This window comes from Chionomys nivalis, chromosome 1, assembly GCF_950005125.1.
Source record: "Chionomys nivalis chromosome 1, mChiNiv1.1, whole genome shotgun sequence".
NCBI classification, from domain to species: domain Eukaryota; kingdom Metazoa; phylum Chordata; class Mammalia; order Rodentia; family Cricetidae; genus Chionomys; species Chionomys nivalis.
The window spans coordinates 104,117,546-104,138,698 of NC_080086.1; the positions used below are offsets into that span (position 1 = coordinate 104,117,546).

The 21,153-nt window shown below is 41.3% G+C and overlaps 1 protein-coding gene and 1 non-coding gene across 11 annotated transcripts in view; one reads left to right on the top strand and one right to left on the bottom strand.

Moving 5' to 3' along the window:
* Kidins220 (kinase D interacting substrate 220) overlaps positions 1-21,153 on the top strand; it is a 95,480-nt gene that overhangs the window by 17,284 nt on the left and 57,043 nt on the right. For 7 of the 10 annotated variants that reach the window (XM_057779594.1, XM_057779576.1, XM_057779568.1 and 4 more), the window contains exons 5-15: positions 1,224-1,322; positions 1,995-2,096; positions 5,144-5,242; positions 7,774-7,971; positions 9,664-9,762; positions 11,273-11,371; positions 11,776-11,874; positions 15,014-15,191; positions 16,659-16,823; positions 17,603-17,782; positions 18,840-19,005. In XM_057779594.1, the coding sequence (XP_057635577.1) occupies positions 1,224-1,322; positions 1,995-2,096; positions 5,144-5,242; positions 7,774-7,971; positions 9,664-9,762; positions 11,273-11,371; positions 11,776-11,874; positions 15,014-15,191; positions 16,659-16,823; positions 17,603-17,782; positions 18,840-19,005 (1,484 nt within the window). The remainder of the gene's footprint in view (positions 1-1,223; positions 1,323-1,994; positions 2,097-5,143; positions 5,243-7,773; positions 7,972-9,663; positions 9,763-11,272; positions 11,372-11,775; positions 11,875-15,013; positions 15,192-16,658; positions 16,824-17,602; positions 17,783-18,839; positions 19,006-21,153) is intronic. The other 3 variants (XM_057779526.1, XM_057779544.1, XM_057779562.1) reach the window with 1 other exon arrangement.
* Positions 5,552-5,660, bottom strand: LOC130889562 (U6 spliceosomal RNA). Its single transcript, XR_009058605.1, has one exon. It is a non-coding gene; the product is annotated as a U6 spliceosomal RNA (small nuclear RNA).

Sequence of the window (21,153 nt, forward strand, 5' to 3'; positions counted from 1 at the left end):
CAGGAATGGATGAGTGTTCCCCTTACTTCACATCCTCTCCAGCATAGGCTATCACTGATGTTTTTGATATTAGCCATTCTGTCAGGTGTAAGATGGTATCTCAGAGTTGTTTTGATTTGCATTTCCCTGATGGCTAAAGATGTTGAATGTGGTTCTGGCATAACTGGATGTCAACATGTAGAAGAATAAAAATAGATTCATATCTATCCCCGTGCACGAAACTCAAATCCAAATGGATTAAAGACCTCAATATAAATCCAACCACACTGAACCTGATAGAAGAGAAAGTGGGAAGTAGTCTTCAATGCATGGGTACAGGAGACCACTTCCTTAATATAATCCAGTAGCACAGACACTGAGAACAACAATAAATACATACGACCTCCTGAAACTGAGAAACTTCTGTAAAGCAAAGGACATAGTCAGTAAGACAAAAAGGAAGCCTACTGAGTGGAAAAGATCTTCACCTACCCCTCATTAGACAAAGGACTGATCTCCAAAATATATAAAGAACTCAAGAAATCAGACATCAAAATTCTAAATAACCCAAATGAAAAGTGGGGTACAGAACTAAACAGAGAATTCTCAACAGAAGAATCTCAAATGGCCAAAAGATACCTAAGGAAATGTTTAATGTTTGACCTTCTATGAAGTTAATTTTAACAGTACAAGCAAGGAAGGAAGTCATCTGTTTTGGCACACATTACTTAGCTGGTGGAGGCTAACGAAGTACATGTGGTTTAAGTTTGGAAGACACTGCAGCTTTCTGTCTTTCTCTTCATAGTATATTATGCCTCACAAGGACTTTATTTCTATGATCCTATGTTTTCAAATCTAGGAAGATATTACTATACTTAGTTTAGATTTGAAATGCCTCCCAAATATTAGGACCCCTGTCCCCTTCTTGGTACTCCTGCTGTATGTAAAGCCTTCACGCTTCTCCTTGCTCCCTGGGCATCTGATTGTAAGCCAAAGTGACTCTTAGAAGCATGAGTGTCCCTCATTCAGTTTTATGATGTTTACTATACAAACTTTGCAGTGATCACTTACAGACTCAGCAGGTTGTTCAGTTCATGTTCTGTTGTATATTTCTGAGGAGTTTGAGGATTTAAGACTATTGTCTTTATGAAATAATGGTGTTACAAAGATATTCATAGAGGACCTGATTAAAGGCGTTCCTTGCTTGGGATGGTACAATTTCGCATGCCTCTTTTGTCCTCTAGGGGGGATGGACAGCTCTCATGTGGGCGTGCTACAAAGGCAGGACTGATGTTGTCCAGTTGCTTCTTTCTCACGGTGCCAACCCAAGTGTCACTGGTTTGGTAAGCATTAACAAAAAAAGTGGATTTGTAATGTAAATAGTAAGTTTTCTTACAGAATGCTGCAGGATTTTTATATGTCATAGTGGTGGGTGGAGATTTTTTAGATCATACGGAATATCGCATAGAATGCCATTGTAAGATACAATGAAAATTTTTTACACTGTCTTTTCTCAGTTTTTCCAGTGAAAAAGCAAGCTTTGAACTTGAATGTTAACCATAATTGTGTAACATTTCAAAAGGAAGTTGTGAATTCCTTAGTTATCTTACTGTGGGTGCATCCTTTCCCTGAGTTTCTTGAAAAGATGTTTACCAAGAAGCCATACCTTTTTTCTGTACATTCTATTTTTCTGTATATTCTATATATTTGTGTACATGCTTTTTACTTCTTATTCTGCTTATTAATCATGCTTACTGGCTAATTACAATAAATATGTTAACTCCACAAAAACTAATGTGTTGATAACATATGTTTATTTAAGGCTTAACATGTCTTAGTTTTAATTATATATTTGGAGTATTTGTGTTTTTAAAGTGGGGGATGGTCTCTAACTTGATTAAAGAAATATTAGTTTGTGTTAATTCTGCTGGTATTTATTAGTAAATTTGTGTTGTAAATGTCCGTCTAAAAGACTTTCTTCTTCCTCCATCCTCGTATGTACCCATGTTTCCCAGCAGTACAGTGTCTACCCAATCATTTGGGCAGCAGGCAGAGGCCATGCTGACATAGTGCATCTCCTGCTGCAGAATGGCGCCAAAGTCAATTGCTCTGACAAGGTGAGTTAGAGTCTCTCACATGGAGTGTCCACGTTATAAACGTCTCTGATGTTTCTTAGTTTTGTATTCTAACATTTTTATAGATGCAAAGCTTATAGATGGGTCCTCTGAGTGTTCTCTTGATGTTTATTACATTAAATTCATTATTCTCAAGACACAGATAGTGGACCTGTGTCTTCATTGTTTGAAGTTTTCTATTATATATAGCTCTTCTTCCTCCTTTCAATCTTACCTACATTGTTTGTGTGAAAATTACCTTAAAATTTAAGTTTGATTCTCTCTTTCTCTCATGCTTAGATTTCTAGAGCTGGTGGTGTGGTGATTGGAAATAACGGTTGCAAGTTTCGTTTGAAGTGTGGAAGGGCGGGCAGTGAAGGGCTTTTAAGCGGGAAGGCTACTGGGAAAGTTGTCTCAGATCACTATTGCTGTGATGAAACACCGTGACCAAAGAGCAAGACTCCTCCACATCACAGTCCATCATCAAGAAGGCAGGATAGGAACTCAGCAGGGCAGGATCCCGGAGGCAAGAGCTGATGCAGAGTCCATGGAGGAGTGCTGCTTATAGGCTTGTTCCCCATGCCTTGCTCAGCCTGCATTCTTATAAAACCCAGGACCAGCAGCCGAATGATGACCCCACCCACCATGGGCTGGGCCCTCCCCCAGTGATCACTAAATGAGACAGTGCCTTACAGCTGGATCTCAAGGAGGCATTTCTTCAGCTAAGGTTCTTTCCCCTGATGACTCTATAGCTTATGTCAAGTTGACATACACAATTATCCAGGACAGTTGGTTAGCCAAGGAAAGCCTGAACTGTCAGGACTTGAACCAGAGACCTAACGGGAAGGGAGGAGCAGGATGGGAGGATGTATGTGATAGGAGAGGAAGCAGTTGGGTGTTGTGATGAAAAAGAGGGAGATAGGATCTGAAGTGTGTGTGAAGGGAGCCTGGCCCTCAGGAGGGTGTGCTGAGACTGTGGGAAACGTGTACACGAAAGGATTCTATTTGGGGGGAAAGATCAGAATTTGAACTTGAGAAGAAGGTAATAGAGGTATTGAGATGGTTGAGCACTAACTGAAAAGCCATTATGGAGCAGACAGGAAGCAAGGTAAAGAAATTCTTACCAGAGAGCTGCATTTCTTTGTAAAGATAGTATTGAGATGGCTGTTCTTTAGGGTCAGGACAAGTTGGCCAGTGAGAAGGAAGAGAAAGGACAGACATTCTAGCATATACTCTTGCATGTCATTCTCTGAGAAGGGAACACGTGCAGTGATGGAAGAGAGAAAGGACAGACATTCTAGCATATACTCTTGCATGTCATTCTCTGAGAAGGGAACACGTGCAGTGATGGAAGAGAGAAAGGACAGACTTTCTAGCAAATACTCTCACATGTCATTCTCTGAGAAGGGACCAAATACGATGGGTGCTTGAGGGATGAGAACTTATGTCAGATTCATAAAACTAAGGCTGTCTTAATGAGTAGTAAGTGTGCATGTCTGTTATCCTTAAGAATACCTAGGATATTGTGTTGTGGGGTTAGAGGAGGTGCTTTAGGAAGACAGCATGTTACCTACAAGGCAGGAGGCTGGGAACACTACAGATGGAGGAGTAAAATTTGAGTGTTTTTCCTGCATCCTTACCCATCTCTCTCAGCCTGTTCTGTCTCCTCATACCCCTCCTTTTGGTTGGTGTATGCTCCCACTTGCTGTACTCAAGCCCTTGATTTTCTGCCACAAGGACCCATCTCTCAAGGGTTTTCAGGGGTACAGTTCCCAAGAGTGTGGCTGATGTCTCTTATAGAAACTAGCCACACAGAGCTGTTTAGATTTAATTTAAAATTAAGTAAAAGTAAAAGTTTATAGTCACACTATCTACATTTTACATACCTAAAGTCATACAGACTAGTAGCTTCTTAATGTATTGGCAATGCAGAATAATAGTTTTTTTTTAATTATAAGGACTTTTTTTTTAATATTTATTTATTAGGTATACAATATTCTGTCTGTGTATATGCCTGCAGGCCAGAAGAGGGCACCAGACTCCGCTACAGATGGTTGTGAGCCACCATGTGGTTGCTGGGAATTGAATTCAGGACCTTTGGAAGAGCAGGCATCTCTTAACCTCTGAGCCATCTCTCCAGCCCCAGAATAATAGTTTTTTTTTTCTCTATTCAACAGACTGTCAGGGGTTATTTAATGTTTATAACTGTGTTTTCATGGACATAAAGCGCACTTTGGGTATTTCCATCTATTGATTGGACAGCATTCCTTTATGCTTGGTTGTTAGTTCTTGATGCTTTCTGGTCATATTCCATGAAAGGTGCTTTTAACAGTTTGTGGGCTGCAGTAGTCAAGGAAACACGTTGGTTGGGATATGGCTAAGAGTGCAGATCTGAAACCTTGGTGGTTTCATGGTTATTTCTCTCCCTTTTTTTGGTCATTTGGTTTTTGAGGCAGGGTTTCTTTGTTTAACCCTGCTTAGCCAGGAACGCCTCTGTAGACCAGGCTGGTTTTGAATTCAAAAATTCACCTGCTTCTGTCGCCCAAGTCCTGGGATTAAAGGTGTGTGCTACCCCCTTTTGACTTTTCTACGTCTTGATAACTTTATTACTTTGACCCTGTTTTGGGCCTCACTTTCTTGTGTGAAAATGTGGTCCTATGAACTGGGCTCACCCTATTATAAAGACCGTGTGCTTTAACTATGTGATATTGTCTGAGCTGTGCTTAGCACTTAGCTGCTAATTTTTAGACTATTAGACTTCATATTATATCATAAAATATAGAAAGCCGTGAATGCCTTTTAAAAATTAGGGACTATGACAGTGGTGGAAAAATTATCTTGTTTAAAAAAGTTAAAGTTGATTAAAAGACATTTCATACAAAATGACTGCTTGGGACAAAAGGATGAGGGATATAGGTTTTTATATAGGACTGAAATTATGACTGGTATAAATACTTATCTAAGAATACTCAAAGTATAACTTCATTACAAGCTGCTCTCTTTTAGTACCTGTCTGAAAGTAACCCTGAATTCGCTGTCTGATTTAACAGTATGGAACAACCCCTTTGGTGTGGGCTGCCCGGAAGGGTCATTTGGAATGTGTGAAGCATTTGTTGGCCATGGGAGCTGATGTTGATCAAGAAGGAGCCGTAAGTACCTCTCCTCTCGTAGCCCTTCTAGTAGAGTGACGGTTTTACTTTAAGGGAATAAGTTAAGCAAGTACAAACCTAGAAAAAATTTCCAGGAGTTCTTAAATGATGTTTTTGTTTTTAATTTTGAGATAGAACTTTACTGTGTAGTCCAGATTTTCCTGCCTTTGCTGCCAAGTGCTGGGCTTTCTTAAGTGCTATTGACTTTAGAAATAAGCATGTTATGATAGGAAAAACATAATACATATTTGCCTTTGAGGATCTGTTGCTAATCTACATAAATTTTGGCCAACTAAATCTTACAAACTGAAAAATTCTTCAGATCAAGTAGCCCCCCTTTCGTGTCACCCTTGCGCAGAGGCCATGCTAATATTCTCTATCATTCCAAGTTTAGTTTATGTGCTTCCGAAGCGAGCACCCACTTTTTTCTTTTTTAATGTTTGAAGATTTTTTGATAGAGTTTCATTATGTGTCCTGGCTGACCTGGAACTTGCAATGTAGATCTGACTGACCTTGAACTCACAGAGATCCTCCTACCTCTGCCTCTTGAACTAGGACAAAAGGCATGTGCCACCATGCCAAGCTGGTTTTTAATTGCAATTGTGGGAAGCCATCATGCTCTATTAAAATGTCTTTCCTTAAAGTGATGTTAGACTCCGGGGGATCTTTACTGTAAGGTGTTGTTCCTGTCTAATAAACAGATTAAGAACATCAGATTTGTTAAGGTTGAAGATTGGTCGAGTCTAACTGACTACCAGTTATTAATTCATTATTGAGCACCAGCTGTGTACCTCATCTGTGTCAAGAGTGCCAGAGAGCCATGAGGAGCCTCATAAATAGCTTTTCCTTAGAGGTTCCAAGAATGTTTGAGAACTAATGTTTGTGTGGAGGACTACTACCTGTGTGATTATTATATTATGTGGACAACTCATGGTGCAGTCTGAGAGGAGATAACACCAAACCTTTGACACCTGCAACCAAGTTAAACTCATGCTGGACTTCCTACAACAATGGTGTCCAGCGTGTCCTTTCTTCCATGATGGCCTTCTAGGCACTGTTCATCCTGCTTGAGCCTCAGCAGGTCCCATGTCCACTGGCCTCTCTCCCAGGCTATTGAGTAGATGAACAGCCTGCTATTGTGATAATTTGATGACCACCAGTTCTGTTTTACTGTGTAAGAAAGGTGGCTAGTATTTTTTAGGACTATATAGAATATGTTAACAGACTTTAAGTACCATTAAAGATCATTTGTTACACTTTTATTGAGATGTGCTTTAGCTTTTAATTCATCACTTGCAGTTTTTCTTAAACATTTTATTATAAAGAACTCTTAGTTTGATCCATTTTACTTTGGATTATTTAAATTGAAAAATGTTGAATTTTGAGTCCTTCTTTAAACTTTGTTGCATCTGTGAAAATTTGTTCCCAGTGAGTGAGTCCAGTGTCACTGGAAGACCTGAACCTCCGGATAGTCTAATGACGCGACAGAAATAATGTATTTTTGAAGACTGAAAATACGGGATGGCTCAGTGGTTAAAGTGCTTGCTGCTAAGCCTGGTGACCTGCGTTCTGTCCTTGGGATCCCCATGGTACTCTTATGACTTGACCTCCACGAGTTCACATATATGTATGCCTGTGTACATGGGCAACAACAACAAAATGTAAAGAATAATTTTCATTAAAAACCTGAACATATGCCTCCTGCCACTTTTGGTATATGTCTGGTTATTTATATTGGCATCTTGTCAGAAATAACTTCCAAAAATTTAATACATTTGTTTATTTACTTATTGGAAGGGGGCACATGTATGCCACTACACATGTGTGTTCAGAGAACAACTTGTAAAATTGGTTTTCTCCTCCACCACATGGGTCCCAAGGATCAGACTGAGGTCATCAGGTTTGACAGCAATTGTCTATGCCTTCTTGCTCGTCCTGTCAGAAATAACTTTTTTTTTTTTTTTTTTTTTTTTGGTTTTTCGAGACAGGGTTTCTCTGTAGCTTTGGAGCCTGTCCTGGAACTAGCTCTTGTAGACCAGGCTGGTCTCGAACTCACAGAGATCCGCCTGCCTCTGCCTCCCAAGTGCTGGGATTAAAGGCGTGCGCCACCACTGCCCGGCCAGAAATAACTTTTAATGGCTGGAGGATCATTATAGTGGTAGAGCCCTTTCCTAGCATGCTCAAGGCCTGGGTCATAGGCTGGCACCACCAACTGTTAAAACTGGTTTATATTTTTAAAATATTGAGTATGTGCCTGTGTTTGCCTGTGGATATGTGCATGTGAGTGTATGTGCCTGCAGAAGCCAGAAGAGGGCATCAGATTTCCTGAAGCTAAACTTACAGCTGTTTGTGACTCACCCAGTGTGGGTGATGGGACTCAAACTCTCGTCCTCTGGAAGAGCAGCAGATACTCTTAACCACTGAGCCATCTCGCTGGCTCCCCAACTGTTAATAATGGAAAACAGTTTTCTGATTATGGTATGCACAATATTTTTTCTAGAATATGCTAATTTCTTTGTTTTTCTTTGAAGAATTCAATGACTGCACTTATTGTGGCAGTGAAAGGAGGTTACACACAGTCAGTGAAAGAGATTTTGAAGAGGAATCCGAATGTTAACCTGACTGACAAGGATGGAAATACAGCTTTGATGATTGCATCAAAGGAGGGACACATAGAGATTGTACAGGACCTGCTGGACGCTGGGACATACGTGAACATACCTGACCGGGTAGGGAACCTACCTCAGCTTGTCTGTAGAGATGAAGTAGATGGAAAATTTGTTAGTGGTTCTTTCTCATCAAATGTCTTTGCATATGACATGAGCTTGTTTTAAGAGAAGTTTTCTACTTTTGAAACTAATAAATTAAAATTTCCAGTCTTGTTAAAGACCTTTTATTTTTGTCAAATAAATTTGTTACTGGAAATGCCATACGTACGGTTAATTTTTAACTCCCTTTGATGAATATCCCTGTAGGCGTTTTTCATGACTGGTGTTATTCATTGTCCCAGGACTTAAATGCTGCCTTATGCTTAAGGTTTTTTTTCTCTTGCCTGACTTCTTTCCTGAACATATATGTTCAGAACTCTCCACGTGAATGCGTATTTAGTAAGCTTTTAAAACTTATGGCAAAATAAAATGGAAGTGGAGTTGTTTTTGTTTTTAAATACCTTGAACCCTTTTCCCCTTAGTTTTCTCCATCTCAGCAAATGGTTCTACTCTGCTGTACCTTTTCTTTACCTACCCCATACGGTTCTGCTGACTCTCGGGAAACTTATCCTCTCTGGCCTAAGCCATACTCTCATGTTATTAAAGCAAATCATAACATACTCCTCTATTGCCTCTGCTATATGTCTGCCTGCTATTGAATGCATGCATGTAACATACTCCTATTGCTTCTGCTGTATGTCTGCGTGCTGTGAATGCATGTGCTCCTTTGTTGAAGCCATACATGGCTTTCTCTTGCACTTTGGTTGATACTACATTTTTAGTTTACAGTCCTTATTTTGTGTCACACTCCCCCATTTAGGAGGTTGCAGTCCTGTTAAGTCCCTTCTCTTGTTTGTTCTGCTGTGTTCTCAGGCTAGAACGCTGTTCACACGTGTGACTCCTGCTTGTCATTTTACCTCTATTTACATCTAAAGTGAAACGTGCCCCCAGCAGTGCTGAAGCATGCATGGGCAGCCTGTTTATGTTGGGTTTCATGGTCTGAGTTGATGAGGATGACTGACCAGGTCTCTTCCTCAAGGAACAGGTTCCACCGAGATACGCACTCGGATGGCTGGATTCAGAGTCCAGAGCACTAACCATTACACCATGAGAGCTGTTGCCTACTTACGTCTACTTAGTCTGAAAAGGTCATCTTTAGCTACCCAGTTACTTTTGATCAGATGTGCTATCCTATTTGTGTAGTGTTTGCCTTGGTGTATTTATTTTATTGTATGTTGTCTTTCTTTGTGAGATTATAAATTTTCATAGAGCTGGGACCTTGTCTATCTTGTTTCCAATGCTTAGAATGGTACCTGGCACACTGGAACAAGAAATGGGTTCCTTACCAGTTTACTGGTTCTCACCCATCACTTATGTACTTCACTAGAACTAGTCTGCCTAGGGTTTATTTAAGCTGTTAGTGGGGCAGCAAAGATACTACATCACAGTGCTGAACCTGTAACCCTCAGGGAATAGTTGACTCGCACCCATTAGGCCCTCAGAACCAAAACAGGCAACAGCTCATGGGCTTACTTAACACAAAAGTCTACAAGTGATCTACTGTTTAGCAACAAAATAATAAGATGCTAATATCAGATAGTATCAGTTAATTAAAAATCTCACTTAGAAGAAATCTATTATATTAATAAATGAGTAACCTTAATTTCAGAACTGTGTTTGTTTACTAACTGACCTTGTTTTCTGCCCTTATAGAGTGGGGATACTGTATTGATTGGCGCTGTTAGAGGTGGCCATGTTGAAATTGTTCGAGCACTTCTCCAAAAATATGCTGATATAGACATCAGAGGGCAGGTATGTGCGCCCAGACTGCGGGCACCATGAACACGTGTGTCAAGTGGTCAGGATCTCTCTCCTCTTCATTTCTTTGGAGATAAATGTATGTCCTAGGCATTGACTGTGTGTTATTGTTGTTTTTATGCTTTAGTGACTCTATTCTGAAGTTCCAGAATTAATGTCCTCTTTAATTCATATACAAGTAAAAAAGTTCCACACCATTCTAGGCTTTGTAGTGAAAACCTGCCTCAAAAAATAAAACAAGGGCCTAGAGGTGGTTTACTGGTTAAAGGTGCTTGCTGCTCTTGGAGAGGACTGGGGTTTAGTTCCCAGCACCCATGCTGGGTGGCTCACAGCTTGCATTAACCCAGCTTCAAGGGATCTGACCCCCTCTTCTGATCTTTGAGCTTCCACATAAGTATGTGGGTATGTGTGTGCACACACATGCACACACATACACACACATGCACATACACACATACAATTTTTTAAAATTCAAGTAAGCATTGATGTAGAGAAAGAGGAAACAAAAGAAAGCCTTTACAAGCAGGTGGGATAGGAACTACTTTTGACGATGGGCTGAGTTTCGGCAGGTAGGAGGAAGGAAGGCAGCGCATTTGGGGGAAGGACAGTGGTGACTGTGTGATAAAACTCGAGAATGGGGAGTGAAAAGACTGCTGTAGCTACAGAGCATCAGCCTGCCGCTGAGCACAGAGAAGAGTGCTGGAGATGTGTGAGTGGTACTATGGGCTGGGCAGCCGGACACATTTCTTAGACTAGGGACTCTCAGGAACAGGTTGGCATAGGAAACCTAGTGAGGCAGCTACAGGAGTTGCCATCTCAGTTAAAGGTAGATTTTCACTAGATGGTTCCTGGATCACCTGTTTTAGGCCACTGATTGATTACTCGTCTGTCTGTCTCGTGCATTTATTTTAATCACTTTTGATGGATCTATGTGAATCAAAGGAACCAGATAGGTTGCTAAAGGATATGTTCAGGACAGTATAGGGTACCAGTGGATCTAGGTTAAGAAAACTACAGATAATAATGCCTGCATTTGTAAGAAACACGTTCCTACTCACTGTCTTCAGAAGTGCTGGACAGATGTATTATCTGGCATTCCAGATGGAATTACCTGGGCCAGCATGTTTAATAACGACTTGTCCAAAGTAGCAGAGTTCAGCTGTCGGTGACCTCTAACCCATTTATATTCCTGAAATCTGACTGCATCACCCAAGTGTATTTTAGGGCTATGGATGTGACACAGTGATCTAGTGCCTGCTTAGAATGTGTGGCCCTGGGCTCCACCCCCGCAGCACAGAAACAAAACAGAAGCACAACTTAGCAGCTCTGTGACTCGCTCCTTCTTATTTAAGTAATACTAAGTCTGTCTAGGATTCTTTCATGAAGAATTTCTCAGAAGTTAATCCTAGAAATCATGTAGATTGATATTATTTCCCACCTCTTTATAGTCACAAAGAGCAGTTTTTTAATACTGCTTCTTCCATGATTTTCTCTGGTCACACAGGACAATAAGACTGCATTGTACTGGGCTGTCGAGAAGGGAAATGCGACAATGGTGAGAGACATTCTGCAGTGCAACCCTGACACTGAGATGTGCACGAAGGTACAGACGCCTTTCCGGCCTGAGCTGGGTGACTGCGGAGCTGCAGTGTTGATGCCCTGTGTCAGAAAGCACGCTGTCAGCTAGTCACAGCTGTGTTCTTTGTACTCTGTTTGGAATGCAGAACACATTTGCTTTAAACCTCTGTGAGCTGTGCTTGGTTCCCCACATTAGCCATTTTCGCTTCACTCAAATCATGTGACACTGTACAAGACTTTGGTGGTCGTAGTTAGCTGTGTGTGCAAGTGTTCATGATGAAAATATATTTGTAATTCTGGTATAAAGTTAAAAATGCCTTAGGAATACAGTTATTTCCTACAAGTCACTGGCTGGGGAAGGGAAAGCACCGAGTACGGGATTACTGACGTAAAGTAAGCCCTGTTTTTAAACCTCGTCTGTGCCCACAGGATGGCGAAACACCTCTGATAAAGGCCACCAAGATGAGGAATATTGAGGTGGTGGAGCTGCTGCTGGATAAGGGAGCTAAGGTGTCTGCTGTGGACAAGGTAAGGACGTCTGTGTGGAGTGCCTGTGGAGAGATGGTGCACTGACCTGCACGGTGTGTGTGTGTGATGAGATGACTAGCTGGGATTACACACAGGGTGTGTGTGTGTGTGTGTGTGTGTGTGAGAGAGAGAGAGAGAGAGAGAGATGAGATGATTAGCTGGGATTGCACACAGGGTGTGTGTGTGTGTGTGTGTGTGTGTGAGAGAGAGAGAGAGAGAGAGAGAGAGAGAGAGAGAGAGAGAGAGAGAGAGAGAGATGAGATGAGATGATTAGCTGGGATTGCACACAGGGTGTGTGTGTGAGAGAGAGAGAGATGAGATGAGATGATTAGCTGGGATTGCACACAGGGTGTGTGTGTGTGTGTGTGTGTGTGTGTGTGAGAGAGAGAGAGAGAGAGAGAGAGAGAGAGAGAGAGAGAGAGAGAGAGAGATGAGATGACTAGCTGGGATTGCACACAGGGTGTGTGTGTGTGTGTGTGTGAGAGATGAGATGACTATCTGGGATTGCACACAGGGCATTTTGATTCTGTTCTAGCATCATTTTGTGGAGCAAGTAGGCTTAGTGTGTTATCTTCTCCTTCTGTGGCTCATAATCAGCTAAGGGAGCTGACCTTGGTCACCACCTAAGGAGGACATCTCGGGTAGCTTATCACAAGTCTACAGTGAACACAGAAGAGTTGGGGATGTAGAGTTCCCACGTAGGCTGTAGACTTACATTGATGGTCCAGTTGCCAGCACAACATGGGGCAGTTCAAAAAACTGCCCGTATCTCCAGCTCCAGGAGATCTGATGTCTTTCTGTTTCCCTGACAACATATTCACATGCACATATTCATACACAGATACATAAATAAAAATAAAAAGGATATATTTTTTTAATTAGGAAGGGCATAAAGTTTAAAAAAAGACTTTGAAATGGAAACTTCTGCTAGATGCAGTGTCTCATGCCTTTAATCCCAGTTCTCAGGAGGTGGAGGTAGGCAGATCTCTGTGAGTTTGAGGCCAGCCAGACCCATGTAGAGAATTTCAAGGCCAGCCAGACTAGGAAAAGCAAAGAATTGTTGTATTGCCTATTTGTGGACACCTTACTGTCATCACCTCCTTTCTTGTTGTGGCACTGACTCAGCTGACTCTGTGTCCCATTTTGGAATAAGAAACACATTGAAGTTCCCTATATAGAGGTGTCATGGAGTCCACTGTTTATAAGTGGCTGCTTGTGTCATTAGTGAGTTCCCTGAGGATTCTGTCTAGAGTCTGTTTGTGTGTCGCTGTGGGATACCGAGCCAGCACATACTTATGGACAGTTGCTCACGGGCCACTCTGTACTGGGAATTGGTGTGCTTTCCCTCTTGGGCATGGGCAAAGAGGAGGCTGTAGGGGCTCTCTGTGATGCTGCAGGTAGAGTCGGGGGCCTTTGCACCTACAAAGTAAAGTGCTACCCCACTGATGGGACCGCTGTCCCTTTAGTATTTGAAGTGACGCTTATGTGAGTTTTGAATTGTCTTTTCATGTACTATTTCACAAAAATAAACTGTGAAATAAAGATGTTTAACCTAGCTATTGTTGCTCTGTGTTCATTTTTAGTATATTTGTGGGTTTGCTTATGTTTTCCAGAGATTTTGTGTTCTGAGGATGTTTAGCCCTCTCCCAGACCTCTCACAGGTTTGAGAATGTGGAATGAAGTTGAGTGGTTCAGATGTGTTGAGTTTGAGGACTGATAGACTGTTAGGGGCTGTGACCAGCAGCCACTGGGAAGTATGGGATGAAAAGCTGACAAGACCCCCAGGATGGGCGTGGGAACTTGGGGGCTTAGTGTAGGGTGGGTGAGAGCACAATAGCAGTGAAGATCCAAATGTAAAGAAAAATGATGGTGGTCAAAGTTGGCCCCTTAGAGTGTGTGTCATGCCCTTAGTTTTATAGCTATTCTTGGTTATCAAGTTTCTTCATTTTATGTTATTAGCTATATATACTATTTTATTTATTTTTTAAAGATTTTTATTTTTTAAAGATATTTATTTATTTATTATGTATACAACATTTCTGCCTCCATGTATGCCTGCACGCCAGAGGAGGGTGCCAGATCTCATTACAGATGGTTGTAAGCCACCATGTGGTTGCTGGGAATCGAACTCAGGACCTCTGAAAGAGCAGCCAGTGCTCTTAACCACTGAGCCATCTCTCCAGCCCCCATATATATACCATTTTATATAGAACCATTTTGTCTTTTGTTTTTGTGTCTTCAAAAGTACCCAGCACATAAAGTCTTTTACATTTGCTCAGTTCAGCAGTTATTGTACCACATGCACATCACAGGAAGAAAACCTAGAGAGGAACGTGAGACAGACAGTTTGGATAATGTCCTTCCTTGGGAGCCATGGTAAAGGCACTCAGGTTCTTTTATTTATTGTCTCAGCGGTCGGGGTAGAAGAGAGCTGGGATGTAATTTCTAGGTTTTACATCATCGGTTGTCTTCAAGGGATGGCTTGTGAAGTAGTAGACTGGAAAGATCCCTTACAAGTAGGAAGTTTTATTAGTGTGGGATGTGAGTACGCCCATGTTTGCAGAGTCTCGTAGGAGAAGGTCAGCCAATGGCAGGGAGTGAAAGATGAAGAGATGGAGATACTGTAGTGGACGGAGGACAGATGTGACACGATGGAGAACATAGTCATGGGATCTAAGCACTCCATAACAGCAGATGCTTGACAGAGGTGACAGGGACTGATGGGGTGATCATGATGGGTGAGAACTGGCATGGAAGCTGGTAGAAGAAAGCCGTGAGCTAGAATATGAACTAGTGGAGGAAAATGGTTGACATCCTTGGACAGTGACTGTTCTGATGGAAAGAAGGGTGTTGAGGAGTGGGTCCTGGCCTGGGAGGCATGCATGGCAAAGGCTGCTGCTGTTCTTTAAGTGAGAGAAGAAGCTGCATTCTAGAAACCAGGAGGGAGATATTTCTGAGAAGCACTTGTAGAAAGGTAGGGAAAGAAACTGAAGAACACAGAGATGCAAATTCATGTTATATTTGCACCATTTATGAGAAACATAAACCTCCAGATTGTCTGCTTTATAGAGGCATGGAAAGTGTTGTTCAGAGCTGACCCTGAGAACGAGCAAGTTCAGCTTGTGCTGCCATTTTACAGAAAGGTGACACGCCCCTGCATGTTGCTATCCGAGGGAGGAGCCGGAGACTGGCAGAACTTCTTTTACGGAACCCCAAAGATGGGCGGCTACTTTACAGGCCCAACAAAGCAGGCGAGACTCCCTACAACATAGACTGCAGCCACCAGAAAAGCATTTTAACTCAAATATTTGGAGCCAGTAAGTAATGGGTTTTGTCCTTGACTGAGCCTGTGCATGCACAATTGTATGTTGTGTCTCTGTATGTGTATCTGTGTGTGCATGTACATGTGTGTGTGCATGTATGTTTGTGCATTTATCTGTGTGTCTGTGTACATGTGTGTTTTGCTAGAAGTTGAACCCTGGGCTCTGTCAATACTAGGCAAAAGCTTTACCGCTGAGCAACTCAACACTTCTACTTGAGTTTTTAAATAATGAACTTCCAGTAAAATTATATTGAAAAGAAACGATCCAGCACACCAGCCCCCCCCCCAAAAAAAAGATTTTTAAGGTTTTTATTAGATTTACTCATTTTATTTTATCTGTGAGTATTTTGCCTACATGTATATATGTATCTCCCAGGCTCCCCCACCAACAAAAAGGTATTTTAAAAACTGTGTCTGGGCTGGTGAGGTGTCCTCAAAGGGTAAACACTCCTGCTGCTCAAGCCTGGCAACCTGAGCCTGATTCCTGGAGCTCAAGTTGCAGGTGGAAGACCAGAGCTGATTCCACTGAGTTGTCCTCTGACCAACCTACACATATTGTGGCCTCTTCCATGGTCATAATAATAAACACTTTTTAAGCTATTCTTTTACTGTAAAAAAGATTTTTAAAAATTTATTTATGTGTATGTTTCTGTGTCTGTGAAAGTATGTCATGTGTGGGCACACATGCCTGTGGAGACCAAAAGAGGATGTTGCATCCCCTGGAACTAGAGTTACAGGCATTTTGAACTGTTTGATGTGGATGCTGGGAACCAAGCTTGTGTCATCAGAAAGAGCAGGAGACGCAATTAACCACTAAGACATCTGTCTAGCTCCTCTTATGTCTTCTTGATTTTCCGTCTTTAAAAATAATCTCACAGTTGTTTTTGTTTGTTTGTTTGGATTGCCTTAATTTATTGGTATCTGAGTTGTTAAATCTTTCAGTCAAGAATTGTTATTTGATTGTTTATTATATTTTTCATTAATACTTTATAATATATTAATATACTATTAATACTTTATAATATACTATTTTTTCAAAAGTGTCTCTAGAGTTGAAATGTCTGTTGAACTTTTCTCCCACCCGTAGTTCTGAGGATTGAACCCAAGGCTCATGCCTGCTAGCAGTGCTCTACTGCAGAGCTGCAGGACTGCATCCCCAAGCCTTGGAATAACGGTTAAGTCACAGAGAAAAAAGCATTGTGTCTATTTTGCTAGTTTTTTCCCCCCTTAGCTGTACTTCAAAATGATGTGTCTTATCATTAAGTAATAGGTATATTATAAAAGATACTTTATGTTCTTTAAAATGCAGTGTTTGTGTAAGAATCTCTGGAGTTGTTTTTAAATAGACTTAAATGTTCAAGATAAGCTCCCCACCCCACCAATAAACAGTAGGTTAGAATTGGTGTTCCTTCATAGTGATACCTCTGTTTAATGTAAGGATGTGATGTGCTTCTCATTCCAGGACACTTGTCTCCTACGGAAACAGACGGTGACATGCTTGGTTATGATTTGTATAGCAGCGCCCTGGCGGATATTCTCAGTGAGCCTACCATGCAGCCACCCATTTGTGTGGGGTTGTACGCACAGTGGGGAAGTGGGAAGTCTTTCTTACTCAAGAAACTAGAAGGTAAAGAAATGCTTCCATGAAGTCCTCGTCACAGCATCTGCCTGGGTGGTTGACATTTCACTTCCTCTAGTCCATCCTCCCATGAGTTTTCTTTCTAAGACAGGTCCAGTTGTGGGCCAGCATCCAATGCAACCCTTGTTAGTGCTTGGGTAGTGAAGTGCATTTTTCACACACTTGTCAATTTGCAGGCCTTCCATGAGCTCTGTGCCGCAGTCAGGACCAAGTGCCTTTGCTAATAATCCAGGCCTTTCCCTCTGTTAGAAGCCTCCTCCCCAGTCCTAACACATGTACCTTTGGCTCTTGAAGGGCAGGCGTCAGTGTGTGTATAAACATGACCTCAAATTTTGTAGAAAGAATGACTGTGGTTCTTGTTATACTTGATGTACCTTTGAGAACTGCGGTGGGAGGATGGGGGTGGAGAGGGACGGAGGCGATGTGTGGTTTGAACACGGAATACTGTTTCTGTTTTTGCGTATGGGAACGATATTTTATTTAGTACAAACCACAAAAACCGGTATCAGTAAAACTTTGACAGATGAGAATAATGGACATAAGAGTTTAATGCATCCTTAGGACTATGGGGAAGGAAGGGTAAGTGTGCAGTAGGGGATGGGATGCGCAGGTTGAATGAAAGAAAATGTTGGTTTAAATGATTAAGCAACAACAGTATTAGCCAGGGCACTTTAGTGTCCACTTCAAGTCTCTATTAAACAGGGAAGAATGAGTTAAAAGTTACATCTAAGCAAAACAAGTAACACTACACATGACTTTTCTTTCAGATGAAATGAAGACTTTTGCAGGACAGCAGATCGAGCCCCTTTTCCAGTTCTCGTGGCTCATAGTGTTCCTCACCCTGATGCTGTGTGGGGGAGTGGGCCTAGTGTTTGCTTTTACAGTTGATACAAACCTCGCCATAGCAGTTTCATTGAGTTTCCTGGCTCTCTTATATATATTCTTCAGTAAGTCTTTGCTTTTCTAAATCTTTCTAAAAATGGAGAATAGCATTGCGTGCATGTTACTTAAAGCATCTGTTTCTTAACAATCTACTTGATTTTCATTTTTTCTATTTATTTATTTTTTAATCCAATCTTTTCTCATTTGCCTAGCTATCCCCATTATAATTGGCTACAAAAAAATAATCTTTTTGCTATTTATAAGTTGGTTTAGAATACCAGTGTTCACGTCTAGCTGGCATAACTTTAGGAACCAGTGTACTTCTTGCTAATACTACAGCAGGACTAGCTCACAGGCATGCTGTCTGTTACAGCACTAAATGACTCTCATTACACTGCAGTAGATCTTGCTGAAAAGAAGGCTCCGTGGCCGTTGATGGCCAACTTTTGGACATTTTGACTATTGCTATGATTTTTCTGAAATCAAGCTAGAATCACTGTTTCATGATACACACCTTTAATCCTAGGAGAGGCAGGTGGATCTCTGTGAGTTTGAGACCTGCCTAGTCTACAGAGTGAGTTCCAGGCCAGCCAGGGCTACACAGAGAAACCCTGTCTCAATAAAAATAATTAAAAAAATAGCCATGCTGTGGTAGCACACACCTTTAGTCCCAGCACTTGGGAGGCAGAGGCAGGCAGATTTCTGTATTTCTGTGAGTTCGAGGCTAGCCTGGCCTACAAGAGCTAGTTCTAGGAAAGGCTCCAAAGCTACAGAGAAATCCTATCTCAAAAAACTGGAAAAAAAAAAATAAAAGCAAGGGCATAGATTTGTTCCTGAGGGAAGTGGTGGCTTTAACAGTTGCAAACATGACACTCTCAGCCCCTTTGCATCGAACTACCCACTGACTTAAGGCTTCGCTTTCCCTTGGGATTTATAATCAGTATTTTACTTTCCAGTCTTACACACCGCCAGATTCCTTGAGGAATTCTTGGAGGAATAGTTAAGAATTAATATGGACAGTCGCAGTTACACAGTTACAGTTACCCAGGGTTAGCTCCCCTTTACTTGAGAGTTGACTGTGAGAAAACAAGCGGCCTGACCAATTCAAACTGTCAATTTCAGTCGTCATTTACTTTGGTGGACGGCGGGAAGGAGAGAGCTGGAACTGGGCCTGGGCCCTCAGTACCAGACTGGCAAGACACATTGGCTACCTGGAACTCCTCTTCAGACTGATGTTTGTGAACCCACCTGAGCTGCCAGAGCAAACTACAAAGGCTTTGCCTGTGAGGTGAGGCGGTCCTCTTGACAGGAGGAACTTTTAATAAGGATGAACAAGAGATTTAAAAGAATTTTAGAAGACATCTTATTCCAGAAAATATTGGTGCCTTACTCTTTCTGATGAAAACAAAACAAAACAAAAGCCTGCCTCAGTACCTTAGAGAAACACTTTATAGTATATCCCCTTCCCATAGGTGAGGTCACTTTCCCACAAGAACGCTGTCTATTTTTATGGTGTTTTATTTGTACAGAAACCTCTCCCTCTTCCTTGATACCTGTTACATACTTGTGGCTTTTCTGGAACAGTGCTAGGGTTTACACCAGGGTTTACTTCCCTGAGTCACCCTCCATAATGGAGCCACACTGCAAGTCTTCACTACCGTCCTTGCCGACTCCTCGGAAAGGTATTGGCCTTCCAGGTGGAGTTTCTGTAGGAAGAGGTCAAGACCAAGGAAGGGCCTGGCTTCTCTTGAAGGAGCAGAAATACCTGGGAACCCTGTTCATGCTGAGCTGCTCTTTCCTCATCTCTGCATAGATGTATGTGTCTAAAATTACTGCACATCTCAAGTAGGAAGTGATGATAAAAATGTGAAAGGGGAAGGATTCTTAAGGAATAAAGGAAAAGTGTAAGGTTCTTAATAAAAGTAAGTTTGTTTAGTTCCAGCTAGAAACTAAAGAGGAAAATGCTTCCATAGGGGTTAACAAAAAGACTTAAAAGCCTGTTAAAAGGTAAAGAAGTTTAAAATTATAATAAGGTAAAATATATATGATTTCAGATGAATGCAAGTCATTTAAACCATCAAAACTATGATAGGAGTATAGGTGAGAAAATAAAGGCTAAAAAATACAAGCAAGACCAGCTCTCTTTATCCTTGGTTCTGCATTGGTGGATGCAGTTCACTGTGGACTACCAATGCTTTTAAAACTTGTGCCTGATGAACATGTGCAAGCTTCTTCTTGATGCCATTAAACAATGCAGCATAGCAGCTGTTTACATGGCGTCTGCATTGTATTAGACATCATACATAGTCCAGACATGGTTTAAAGTAGAGTGAAGTATGTGCATCTTGTGTTTTATATGAGAGACTTATACTGATCCTAGACCCAGCTGTCTGTGAATACTGAGGGACTTTTGCAATTAGCATATAAATTTAAGTGTTAAAAAGATTTAAAATTGAGAAGTCTTAAGATATTTGGGGATGGAGAAATGGCTCAGTGGTTAAGAGTGCTTGTTGCTCTTGCAGAGGACTTGAGTTTTGTTTCTGCACCTACAATAGGTGAGTCACAAAAACCTGTAACTCCAGCCCCAGGGGATCTAAAGAATGAAAAGTTTAAAGGAAAGTATACAATTACAGTGTAGATTAACACAATTGGAGGAAATTTTTACAGAAAATTAAAATAGTTTAAATTAATAAGATGGTAGTTTTGACGAAGTTAGAGCAACTAAACCAGTGTCAGTTAAGACTACATAATATAGTGCATTGTCCTTCCAGACTGGAAGTTTGAAACATACTTCATCACTGGGTTGAGGTGAGAGTTTAATTTAGAGATGGAAGGAAAGAATGAATTAATGTAGAAATAAATATTTCAGAGACTAAAGATGTTAGTAAGTCAATTGATTTGAAGAACGACTGTGAAAAGAATATTTTACGGTTATTTGTAAATCCTTGGTATATGTTAACGCTATAAATAAAATAAGATATTAGAAAAGCTTGTTTAATCTTATTTTTAGGATGTATGGATTTTTATTGTATGTGCATGGGTGCTTTGCTCATGTGGACTGCACATGTGGTGCCTGTGGAGTTTAGAAGAGGGGGGTCAGAGTTCCTGGAGCTGGAGTTACACGGGGTTGCGAGCTGCCTCGTACATGCTGGGAACCAAACCTCTCAAAGACCAGCAAGCATTCTTAAGCACTGAGTCTCTAGCAGAAAACTCGCTTTTAAATGGTATTACTGGGCTTGAATTCTCTGTAGTGAAGGTTCTCGCTTGCTCCACTCTGGCTGGTGTTCGAGCACTTTCTCTTTTCCTTCAGGAGGTGAAGCTCTGCCATCACTCTCCCTTTTCCCATTGTTCACTCATTGACACATTGGTGTCTTCCTCACAGAACCTCCAGCATGCTCAGGGTAGAAGATGGGCAATCCCAAGTTCTGCTTCATTC